This window comes from Meriones unguiculatus, chromosome 5 (genome assembly GCF_030254825.1).
Source record: "Meriones unguiculatus strain TT.TT164.6M chromosome 5, Bangor_MerUng_6.1, whole genome shotgun sequence".
Classification (NCBI taxonomy): domain Eukaryota; kingdom Metazoa; phylum Chordata; class Mammalia; order Rodentia; family Muridae; genus Meriones; species Meriones unguiculatus.
The window spans coordinates 28,514,206-28,527,335 of record NC_083353.1 but is presented as its reverse complement, the minus strand read 5'-3'; the positions used below and the strand labels follow the sequence as shown (position 1 = coordinate 28,527,335).

Below are 13,130 nucleotides of genomic sequence, written 5' to 3'. Positions count from 1 at the left end.
TGTTCTAAAAAAAATAAAGAAACAACAGCAAATGCAATAGTTTTCATCACGTGTATTTTACACCTGCATTTTATATGAAATGTGCATCATCAATGCTTTCAACACTGTACTTCAAATACAGAATGCTGAAATAAAGTATCAATATAAAACAAAAGTGTATTAAAAGAAAAGCAATGCAGCTGGGAGGCAGACGTAGGCAGGTGAGTTTGAGGCCAGCCTGGTCTACAAAGTGAGTCAGGACAACCAAGGCTACAGAGAGAAACCCTGTCTCAAAAAAAAAAATAAATAAATAAAAGAAGAAAAAAAAAGAAAGGAAAAGAAAAGAAAAGATGGCAATGCAACAGTCAGAACGGGATGATTCCAGAGTGGGTTTAAAATCCATCACCACCACCAACTGTGATTTTGCACAAGTCAACTTAACCTCAATGCCTTAAGCTTCCTTCTCCAGAAAGTGGACCGTAATTACAGAAACTTTATACAATTGCTAATGAAAATACATCTGTAACTGTAGCAGAGTAACTCAGGCACAGTGCGCACTTCATGCAGTGTCTAACAGTTGACAGCCTTCGAGACAATGCAGCCACTGAAAATAGCTTAAAACCCACTACTCAAATGGCCTCTGAATCAGAACCTGTGACATGTGCTGGGAGGCTGTTAGACACAGACCCTCAGTGCTGCCTCAGACCTGCTAAGTCATAACCTGCATTTATAGCAGCACTAGGTGATATCAATAAACAGCATGTTAACATTTCAAAAGCACTGGCATGAAATATTTTAAAAACAAATTCCTAAAAGTACTGAATAACTGACAAGCTATTTACCAAGCCCAAACTGAAAGTTAAAAGGGCAGAATCTAAAGACACAAATTAGAGTCGAAAGATCATTTATGCCATTTGTAGATCCTAATAATGGGGCTCTTCCGCCAGCAGGACAAGCCCAGGACTCATACAATGAGGGTGTATATAGGAAAGCTCAGGATACACTAAACCTCCCGAGGATGGCTTGAGACCCCGGCACAGAAGAGCCTGCTCTAACAATGAGCCCCAATTATGAATGTGGCTGCCAACACATCTCACAGAAACAAGTACAAATTCTTTCATATGAAGCTATTTTAATCCTGAGGTTCAACTTATGTCTAAAAATAATGTTCCAGAAAATATAGTCAGTCAAACACACAACTAAAGCTACCTTGAATGAAAATCAAGAGGAACAATGGACAATAAAAACAAATCTATAAAGACTTTAGATATCAGAATTATTACTAAATAAGTCTTCAAAACAAATTAGCTGTTGCTATTGTTTGCCAACCACTTAAGTGAGTGGCAGAAACTAATGAAATATAGATACCTGAAAATTATGACAAAATACAGTATGTAATTCCTCACAAAACATTGACTTCATGCTTCTATTGAGATTTTAGACATTAGTAGTGTTTTTATTATTACCTTTAGATGATTTTTAAATAAGATGATTTTGAGAATTTAAAAAACACAATCACTAATGCTTACTTGTTATGCATGTTACTTATTCATACAGGCATTGAGATAATCATTATATTTTCAGAACATAAGGGTCCTTCTACTTTGTAGTGTCCATAATATTCAGAACAGTTTGCAAGTACATGGAGGGTACTCAGTCTAGTATTTGTGCAAATAGGAATTGATTAAATGATGATGTTCTCTTCATTGTACTTACTATTTTAAAGAAAAATGCTATATTAAAACTATACTTAAGGTGGGTTAAGATGGCTGATGCCTTTAATCATGTGCTCAAAGGCAAAGGCATGTAGAATCTTTAAGTCTAAATCCAACCTGGTCTACATAGAAAATTCCAGACCAACCAGAGCTATATAGTGAGGAATTCTCTCTCTGTCTCTCCTCTTCCTCCTCCTCTCTCTCTGTGCATATATATGTGAGCATATATACATTTGTGTAAGTGTACATATGCATATACATATTTAACACAGCACAGGCAGAAATGCAGACATGACTCACCTTTGCATTCCGTTGAGTGTACTGAGCCACAACTCGCGATAGCAAGGACCAAAGAGCAGGGTCAGCGGGGTTACTAGAGAGAACATCAGAAACACTCAACCTAAAGGTAGGAGCTACTTTAACCACAAAAAGCTCAGCAAATATATTATGCCTAAAATCTTTTAGACACCTCAGCAAGTTCATATCATTTGCCCACATTTAACTGAAAATATCTTATATCTTTAGAAAGCATATTATACTATCTTCTATAAACACGAAGAGTTCTTATGTTGCTAAAAGATGAAGAGAAAAAAAATCAAATGTTATGGTCACAAAATTATGAGACAAAAACAGTGAAGAAAATGTAGCGTATGTGTGCAAAGGAACTACAAAGAAATTTAAAGAAACAGGATGAACTACATTATTCAGCAGGCGGATAGAACTCTAAGAAAAATACGGCATAAGAAATAAACTTCACATTATTTCTTTTTATTTTGGCCAGAGAGATGACTCAGGTTAAGGCACTTGACCCTGACCTAAAGTTGTGGTTTTCAACCTCATAATGCTATGACCCTTTAATACAGTTCCTCATCTTGGACTGACCCCAACCATAATATTATTTTTGTTGCTACTTCATAACTATAATTTTGCTACTATTATGAATCATGCTGTGGGTATTTCTGAAGACAGAGGTTTGCCAAAGGGGTTGTGATCCACAGGCTGAGAATCCGTGGGAACCCATAGCCAGCTGGAGCTGTACAGGTTAAGAGAGAAGTAACTCCCACAACTGTTCTTCTGTGTTACACACAGGTGCTACTGGCGCATAACTCACTCACCCACGCCAAAACAAGTGTAAGAAAAAGTTAACGTATCTAGCCAGCATAAGTTATTAATAAGAATTAAAAGTAAAATATATGCAAATACAGATAACTACCATTAAACATATGATTCTTCTTTGAAACAGGGTCTCTCTGTGTAACTTTGAACTTGTTCTATAGACCTGGCTGGCCTCAAACTCACAGATCTGGTCTACAGATATGTATTGTTACATATCAGGGAATGAACTGAAGATATTACAAACTGAGGAGTTTCAGACTTTTATATCAAAATAAGTGGAGCTTCATCGAAATAAAGAAAAATATTCACCAGAATAACAGGCAGTCTGGGTTCTAAAACGAGACTCCTAATTCACTCGATAGTCATAACAAAGCCCAAAAGTTGAACATAATCCCATCAGATAGAATTAGTCCCCAAATGAGGCTCACCTGTGGACAGCCTTGGACACCTGCCTTTGCACTGCCACAGTGCGGCCCTGGAGTGCATAAATTGCTGACGTGAGAAGGCATCTGTGATAATCGTTTTTGTGTTTGATATGCTTCAGCAACTCATTAAGTGCTGCTTTTGACAGTGTAATGTCCTGCACTGCCAACCCTAGAGCACATAGTGCTTGAAGGCTTTCTGTGGTCGGTTCCTTTAAAATAGAGCTATAAATAAACATTTAGTAGTCTGTTAGCCATTAATACAGTGGTCTAATACCTATTAGGAGGTTTTACTTAATACGAAAATTTATTTACTTAAAGATTCATCAAAATAAGCCAATTTTGTGCTTAATATATATTTTATTTACATTGAAAGATAATAGTTATCTGACTAGAGCAAAATAATAATGGCCTTTCACAGCATAAATTGGCAAATCTCATTTTATGTCATTATGTCTAAGTTTTAGAAACAATATAAATTGTCTTCTTTGGGTCTCAGTTTTAGGTAAATCATGAGAACAATTTTAGTGAAATATTTAGTTTTAATAAAATCCTATTTTATTAAAGGAAGGTCAGAAAACAGCAGCTCAGAGGCAGCTCTCCTTTGTCGCCCCAGATTGAGATAAGGGAGAGGTGGCTGCTTCCTGGGGGCACAACCTGCTTTGCAGGAAAGCAAGACAGTCCTAAAATTGGGGCAGGGACAGCGAACACCAGAAGCACCACGGTTCAGTATACCAAGGGCCCGACGGGTGGCTGCTAGTGGGAGCCTCTCCTTGCCAGAGGAGCTACAGCTGAGAGACTGAGACAGTCCCCTGGTCTCCTCAGCACGAACCTGACCTTGCATGCTTATAGTCTAGGGAGAAAAGAGACCCAGGGCCCAGTAGGGCTGGCACTGGAGAAAGGGTTCTCAGCCCTTCCTATTGAAGTCACACAGGGCTGTAACTGGAAGACTTTTTCAAAACATCTTATCACTTTCCCTAACTGCTTGGAGGGTCAGAAACCTCTCCATTTTTTGTATCTTATCATGGCACATCAGGCAGTCAAGGTCAGTGAAGTTCAGGGGAGAAATTTCCAGTTTAACAGAAGTTCCTCCTTTGGGGGCTGAGGGGCAGTTATCAAGCCCATGTTTTCCTTGTCACAGGAACCAAGGAGTCTTCCCATGTGTGACGGTGGGACCATAAGCTTCCTGCAATGAGGAAGGGTTCTTTCCGAGGAGGATTTGCATTACTCAAACTAGAGGAATTACAGCCAGCTTTCTAAAACCAAACAAGCTTCAAGAACTCAGCAAGCATGGTATAAATACCCCTGTTCTCAGAGGCTCTCGTCTTAACTTGTTCTGAAAGCAGAAGCATGGATGTCCCACAGGTAGCTTTGGAGGAACCTGTTCTCAGGTTAACTTGAAGGGGAAGGAAGGAAGGAAGGAAGGAAGGAAGGAAGGAAGGAAGGAAGGAAGGAAGGGAGAGAGGGAGGGAGGGAGGGAAGGAAGAAAGGGAGGGAGGGAAGGAAGAAAGGGAGGGAGGGAGGGAGGGAGGGAGGGAGGGAAGGAAGGAAGGAAGGAAGGAAGGAAGGAAGGAAGGAAGGAAGGAAGGAAGGAAGGAAGGAAGGAGTAAAGTCTCTCTGAGGATCTCAGCAACTGGAGAGCAAGTCAGTTTAGAGTCCCTATGGTCACTTATTCTTGAAAACAAATAAGCAGTTTTACACAGATACAAAGCTATGAATTCAGCCATGATAGTTAACTCCAACTGTGACTGTCAATTCAGAACAAGGTAGGTCAAATTCCTTCCATTTACTTAAACAGCCCTAAAACATTTAGAACTTTACATTATTCAAATCTTATCTCCAATGTTTTAAGGCTCTGATCTACAAGTGTTAAAGTCAGCTATACATACCATTTGAAAAGCAACGACTTAGCTGCATCCATTTTTCCTTGTTTGTATTCTGTTATTGCCAGAGCTGTCAGAATATGAGCTTTGTCTTGCTCTGATTTAACAACACTCAAGGCTCTCTCATAGGCTAGTGTAGAGAAGAAAGCAAGCAAAATAAAAGCAATTCTAAGTAACAAAATATGACATTTCCTCCTTCCTAATCCCATTTTCAAATAAGATCTGACTAAAATTCCATCTTCCTTGTTCTCTTGATTTCAAGCAGACAGAGTAAAGCCTACCATGGTTTAGCTATTTCACAGTGACTCTGAGGGTACCTTACATTCTTCAGGTAACAGTCCCCACCTCTGCCTGCAGATATACTGTGAGGTAAGTCACCTGAGGTAGAAAAGGAGACCTGGAAGCACTAATGTGTGATCACATTCCCAGTACAGATCGTCAGAGTCACCGAGCAGAGAGTATTTAAGTGCACTATACACGCAGTGGTGGAACCCAGGCGTATCAGAACTTCCTCAGTTAACATTTTTGGAGAAATAAAAATGTATTACTAACAAAAGTTGAAGCTTTCACTTAACAAAAACTTCATTTAAGCAGTATAGAATACTAAGTATCTATCTTCAAATGCTAACCTACATATCCCTCACAAAGGCCTGTGCCTTAGTCTCCTCAAATGTACAATGGATGCTCAGCTCAAACTGTTTACAAGGATTATTCATGAGAGCATACTAATGAGATGACACATATGGCTCCTGACTCCTAGTCAGGTTTTAGCAGATACTGCAGCGCCAGGGCTGAAGAAATGGCTTAGCAGCTAAGAACACTTGACTGCTCTTCCTGAGGATCAAGGTTTAATTCCCAGCACCTACACAATAGTTCACAAATGTCCTTAACTCCAGTCCCAGGAAGTTCAACACCTTCTTCTGGCCTTCAAGGACATCAGGCACACAATCATGAACTGACATACATGCACTTATACATATAACATTTAAAATTTTTTAACTAATTAAAATACTGCAAAAGCTTCAAGTGATCTGATTACTTACCTTTGTTGCTCTCCTTATATAGTCCCTTCATAAACAATGCCAGTGCAAAACCTATGAGGTCCTCCAGTTCCTCAAGGGGCGTTAACTTAAAGGCCTGGATAGCTTTGTCATATTCACCAATGGAGCTAAGAAATAAGCACAACTTACTTAAGATAAAAATATTAAAGAAGATAAACAAGAAAGAGGACCCAGAGTAAGTTGATCAATCCTCACTTAGAAAGACAAATGGGATGGACAGGGGAAGTAGAAGAAAACAAGTAACAGGACAGAAGCCTACTACAGAGGGCCTCTGAAAAACTCTACCTAGCAGTGTATCAAAGCAGATACTAAGACTCATAACCAAACCTTGGGCAGAGTGCAGAGAATCATATAAAAGAAGGAGGAGTTAGTATGACCTAGAGAGGACAGGAGCTCCACAAGGACAAAATATATCAGGGCACGGGGGCCCTGTAGGAGACTGTTTCTCCAACCAAGGACCATGTATGGATATAACCTAGAAACCCTGCTCAAATGAAGCCCATGGTAGCTCAGTAACCAAGTGGGAGTAGGTGTCCTAGTAAGGGGAACAGGAACTACTTTTGACATGAACTCAACGACTGACTCCTTTACCTCCCCACCCCCGAGGCAGGAACAGTCTTGCTCGGCCACTGAGGAGGACATGGCAGCCAGTCCTAGAGATACCTAATAAGCTAGGGTCAAATGGAAGCGGAGGAGGACCTCCCCTAGCAGTGGACTTGGAAAGGGGCAGGGAGGAGATTAGGGAGAGAGGGTGGGATTGGGAAGGAATGAGGGAGGGGGCTACGGCTGGAATACAAAGTAAACAACCTGTGATTAATATAAAAATAAAATAAAAAATTTTAAAAAAGATAAAAATATTAATTTTGGTTTTACAAAAGTATGCAGATATAATTACTCAATCACTCTTTTTTTAAGATTTACTTATTTTATTTTATATATAAATGTTCTGTCTGCATGTACACCTGAACACCAGAAGAGGGCACCAGATCTCATTATAGATGGTCGTTAGCCACCATGTGGTTGCTGGGAATTGAACTCAGGATTTCTGGAAGAGCAAGCAGTGCTCTTAACCTCTGAGCCATCTCTCCAGCCCACTCAGTCACTCTTAATGACTCATCTTCATGTCCTTTTTTTACAGTAATTTAGTAAATAAAATATAATACTACTCAAGTTGTTGAAAAGATTTAAAATACTTATTTTAAAAAGATTTAAAATAAGTAGAGTAGACCAGAATGACTTAACTTCACATTTTTTTCTCTTAAATTATATGTAAAAATTTCAGCCCCTGCTAAACTCAAATCACTCTCTTAAGCTCTTTAGCTCTTCTTTTTTTTTTTTTTTTTTTTTTAACCTTAACAAACTTTACTTAAATCCCAAGTTATAAGAATAATTTCAGGCTGGCTTTTGTTAAAAAAAAAAAAAATTGTAATTTTTTAAGCTTACTAAGCTTACTGTTAGTTAAATATATGCTGAGTGTGAATCTAGAATCTCTAGTAAATTCTAAATCTTTAGTCAAGAATGAAAACCTAGCCTTTCTGAAAACTACTTACCCACACAACACTCTTTGGATGACATACAGACACAATAAAATTCCACATAGGAAATTTTATTGTTTTGTGTGTCAATCTAGGGAGAAAAACTAACACACATTAGGGATCACAGTAGCATAATCGCTGGCTGCTTATCTTCCATGAAGTCACACAAGCTCGGCTGCCATCACCTAAAGATCTTGAATTCATGGACGTGTGTCTGTCTGTGTGAGTCTGTCACATGTATGCTGGCACGTCCCATGGATGCTGGGACCTAAACTCACAACCTCTAAAGAGTAGGAAGCACTCTTAACTGCTGAGTCATCTTTCCAGCCCCAACTGTTATCTAAACTACTATTTCTGAGATTCTCCATTCTGGTATTTATCACTATAATCCAAAAGTTTTTTATAAATGTTACAAAATGTGTGATAAAAGCGTTTTAATCTTTAAAGCTATAAGTAGAAGTTTAAAGAAAAGCAAACTTTGCTTCTAATATTACTTTTGTAAAGATGAAAAATAAATTAAGCTCTAATTTTAAAGAAAGGGTATCCTTTGATGTAGGTGGATTTTTTTGTAAATATGTGCTGAAGTGGAATTTCTGGTTTCTTTGAAGTCTCAGTTTTGTTACGTGATATTTTGCTGTGAGCGCTCACGTGTGTGGCTTTGGCCAGCTGAGGACATCCATGGGTGGACTGTGAGGAGAGGACATAGATAGAGGCCCGCACACAGTGAGACATGGCTTTTTGCATCAACACTGCTGCGCTGACCTTCGTGCCTCCACACTTGACTTCGCAGAGGGCAATGCTCCAGAGAGCTTCTCAGGGCAATCCAGCTGAGTCTCGCGGCTGACTCGGTGCTGCTGCTTGGTGTTGGCCTTTGGACTGGACTGCTGGTGTCCTGATGCCTGAGTTTGGTAATGCCCTAAAGACCCATCGACCCTAATCAGCAGGAAGTGGATAAAGTCTATAGCCATTCTCCCTATTAATCTCCTACCTATGGGGTGGAGGGAAGTTTGTAAGGGAGGTAAAGGTGTTTAAGAACCCTAAATGAAGTAGGTTTGGTGAAAAGTCTAAGCTATAATGTGCATATACATTTCTTCAAATAAAAACTCTTTTCAGAAATGTATACAGGGAAAAAATACAGGAAAAGGAGTAAGGAGACTTCAGCTTTATGGCTTTTTCTTTTAAAAGGAAACCTGAAGCAAACTGACAGAATTTTAATGTGTTACACAAGTGGTGACTATTCATCAATTTACATACTATAGTTTATTATTTGCCATATGCCCGTGTCCAAGATATTTCATAATAAAAAAGGGGGGGGGCTGAAGAAATGCTCAGTGGTTAAAGCATATACTGCTCTTACAAAGGACCCAAGTCAGTGCCTAGCAGGGCTCAGTACTCCTGTTAACTTAGCTTGCAGAAACATCATTTCTGGCATCTGCACATACTTTTCACATACAGTCACCTAAAATAAAAATCTTTTTTTAAAAAAAGAAAATAGATAACCAATTTTCTACAGAAGGTAAAATTTTCTGCAAAAAAAAAAATATATGAAATATCAAACCTAAGGAGAAGATAAGCTACAGTTTCTCAGTCTAGGTTTCCTCTGTTTCAACAACTCCCTGAAATTAACAAGAGTTCTACCTACCTCCCAAATGAAACAGTTTGAAGGAATAGGCAACCAGAGGTGGATTGATTAATGGATTGATTCAGTTGCCGTGGTGATAGGAAGGAACTGGCCACCTCCTGCCTCCCTGTGAGCTCCTTGGAAGATAGAGGGGCTGAACCTAACGCTCCAAGCTCAAGTTAAAGTACTGGAACTAGACCACTCAAGTTGAGGGCAACTCTAAAGCAGAGAACTCACTCACGAGTCACAAACCTTCTCCCTGTGTCTCTGCACTCCAGCTTTACCTTGACCCCCTAAAGCAACCAGTCTGCCTGTCCTTCTCTAAGTCAGAAGACTTCGAGAACGCAAGGGAAGGTCTTAGCTCCACTGCCTGAATTCCTTAGGACTGTGTAAAGGAACTCCTAGACCACAATACTCACTCCCAACTAAAATATAGAGCCAATTAGGATAAATCCAATTCCCCAATGAGATAAGTGGGCTTCCTTAGGGAAAACCACCGCCTTGCTCACAAGCGTTCCTCATCCAGTTCATAAGCATCTGCTCCAACCTCACTTTTCACAAGACACATTCACACTACGTTTTAAGGGAGCAGAGTTTAACACATTCTGGCACTCAGAATAATGTATCCCAGTGCGCTGGACACTAGTCTTCATGTCTATAGTGCCCCAATTTTCCCTGAGAAATAGATTCACAGAACTAATGAGGGAAAATAGCCTTACCATAATAATCTGCCCCAGTTTCTCACTGTAACATTGTAAGTATGTTGGTCTTCGGCAGATTGTAACAGCGCAGCTGCCCTTTAAAAGAAAGGACAAGGTATTTTAAATTTTCTATGCGAAATATTTTTTTTTACTCATTCTTTCTCAGCCAAATCCATGGATTAATATTCTTTTCTTCCAATTCTGCTAATTCTTTAATGCTACTTATGGAAGCTTATTCATATTTCAGTAAGTTAATACCACAGAGGCACTTAAATATATTTAAATTTTAAGTTGCCAGTAAAAAATAACCTTCTTGTTCTTTTCTTCACAAGTAAAGCCATTTATTATTGCCTGTGAGTTATAGAAATTCTAAAATTTGTAATCTAAACATAGGCAATGACCATATCAATGGTATATTTTGATACACTGAAGTTTACAGAAGACACTCTTAAAAATATTTATGTAGGAAAGCAGAAAAAGGAATGCTTTCATGTGCTCTTGAGGCTATACACACAGAAACACTGAAAGACAATGAGTTAAGGGAAAACATAAGAGGTTCCTCTAGGCTTAGAATATACTTACCAATAGCTAAAGCCAACATTTTCTTCTCCCATTGTGTTCTCTGTAGGAAAGGGGAAAATGTCCTAAAAGCTAAGCTTTTTTTTTTTTATGGTTTCTTTCTTTCCTCTCGTTTATTTGCTTATTTGTTATGTATACAGTGTTCTGCATGCATGCTAGAAGAAGGCACCAGATCTCATGAGCCATCCCTCCAGCCCCTTTCTTTTCTCTTTAAAGAGGATCTGACAGGAGAAATATCTAAGAAGGGCTTTTTAGCTACTTGACATTGCATGAAAAACAATTTGCTCAGGTAGCACAAAAAAGCTACAGAGATTAAAACTACACTTCTGGTTGAATTTATGCGCTATTTGTGTCTCCAGCCTCAAACATCGTAACATATAAGACAGTTGCTGTGGTCAGTAAAAAAGGAGAGGTACATATCAAGTGACTGTGGAGTCACCCCTTGAAGTCTGAGGTACAGTGAAGCCAGAGTCAGCATGTCTACAATAGCAAGAGCACACTCAAAAAGGTAGCAAACACCTTAAGCTGTCTAGTCTTATGTGTTAACTGCTATATTATATGTTTTAATTACTCTAAGTTTACTGACACTGTAAGAAGAAAATTGTGGGGTTTTTGTTTTGTTTTATAAACATTTCTCCATCACCTGGAAAAAGAACTTCATTGTACAGCCTCCAGTACCATCTAGTGATTATTCCTTTGAACTGCATGCGAATCCACAAATGTTAAGTATTTGGTATACTTCATTACATCTGACCAGATGTCTTCTGAATACTGACATATATTTGAAGCAGTGTTGTGTCTTAAAGCTAAGCAATCGGCTCTTTTAACATTATTCTGTAGTTACTCATGAGATCAGCAGTTATTTTCACACTCACCTACCATTACCTCATACAGAAAACACTAGTTTCTTCCATTCTGACCAGGCTCCAGGCTGGCCACTCCACTCTAGCACACTAGCAGTGTGTTCAATATGGAAAACCACTCCTGTTTGGGAGTACTTGCTCTCACTCCATCGAAAATGCACTGTCCCACATTCTCTAACACTAGACCTACTCTAACTCTTCCTTAGCTACTATTACTAACCAGGTATTATTAGCTTCCTGAGTATCTCCAATTGAGGAGGTCCTGGAGAATAGGGCCTCTGTCTGCTTTAATTCCCTGATAAATTTCTCATGCCATGGATACTGCTTGGCACACAGAATCCCACAAACAGGAATAAATACGTAACAGATAATAAGGTGAGTCAAGCAAATATTCATGTTGTTGTTTCTTGTCTGACTAAAGGGGATAGATTTTTTAAAATAAAATCTATAGCCTTTGTTTTTTTGCCCTTCTCTGTCCCCCATCCCCTAGCCAACAGAACATAAAATACAGCTGGAAATTTGGAACTGCATCTTTTCACCTTCCACAAGGTGATATGAGGAAGATCAGGACAGGCGTCAAAACCGCATTATTTCTTTTGTCAAGAGACTGAACTTCAAAGGAATACTGACAACACAATGAATACTGTGCAGAAAGCATTGCCTACCTTTGGTATGCCTCTGCTGCTTCCCTCTTCAACTGCAGATGCTCGTTTAAATAACCCAACATTGAGAAAGCTGGAGCGTAATTCTGAATTCTTCCTGGAAATTCATAAATATCTTTAATTTGTATGTGTGTGCTTACTATATACACAAAAATAGCAGTTAAATTCTCTTTTTGTTTCAATATCCAAAACAAGAGATTACCTCTTGAGATTGGTGGTATTATTGAGAATAATGGCCTAATTTATCTTGAATACACCAGTGTTCATTTGATAGTTTTTCTAAGTCACTGAGTAACACTGAAGAATCACATGTGGTTTTCTAGTTATATCTTATAGTTTAATCATGTTTTCTTTAAGCCCTTGTAATACACAACTCTAACTAGGATGTCTCCATCAAATCCTTTCCCTCAGAGCTCAGGGAAGCCCTTGGAAGAGGGAACAGAATGAGTGTCAGAACCAGAGGAAATAGAGCACACCAGGAGAACAAGGCCGTATGAATCAAGGCTCATATAAAGTCACGGAGACTGAAGCAGCACTCAGTGTCTACATGCGTCTGCAGCAAGTCCTCTGTGTGTGTGTGTGTGTGTGTGTGTGTGTGTGCGCGCGCGCACGCATGCACGTGCATTGATTATATTTTAGCTATTAGCTTAGTATTATTATGGGACTCTTGAGTGTGTGAATGACTGGGTCTCTGATTCTTGTCCCTGCTCTTGGGGCTCTTTTTCTTCTGTTGCGCTGCTTTGTCTAGTTTCCATGTGACAGTTCTGTTTATCTTAATATACTTTATTGTCATGCTTAGTAAAAAAGCAAAAAAATGTTTTCTTTAAAGTAAAATTATTCACTCATTAAAACTAGGTCTGATGTTTATAAAGAAATTCCAGTTTCTGCAATTTTTTTAATTAGTTCTCACAGAATTTCATACATCTTTTTGGCTAATCAATTAAACCTCTTGTGATTTAATTTAGCAATAATTTTCTCTTGGTGGTTCTATTC

General features: G+C 38.8%; 1 protein-coding gene across 5 annotated transcripts in view; it reads right to left on the bottom strand.

The window, feature by feature from the left end:
• Skic3 (SKI3 subunit of superkiller complex) overlaps positions 1-13,130 on the bottom strand; it is a 112,435-nt gene that overhangs the window by 29,721 nt on the left and 69,584 nt on the right. For all 5 annotated transcript variants that reach the window (XM_060383584.1, XM_060383582.1, XM_060383583.1 and 2 more), the window contains 6 exons: positions 12,141-12,234; positions 10,052-10,129; positions 6,159-6,283; positions 5,122-5,245; positions 3,239-3,457; positions 1,995-2,067 (listed from right to left, as the gene is read on the bottom strand). In XM_060383584.1, the coding sequence (XP_060239567.1) occupies positions 1,995-2,067; positions 3,239-3,457; positions 5,122-5,245; positions 6,159-6,283; positions 10,052-10,129; positions 12,141-12,234 (713 nt within the window). The remainder of the gene's footprint in view (positions 1-1,994; positions 2,068-3,238; positions 3,458-5,121; positions 5,246-6,158; positions 6,284-10,051; positions 10,130-12,140; positions 12,235-13,130) is intronic.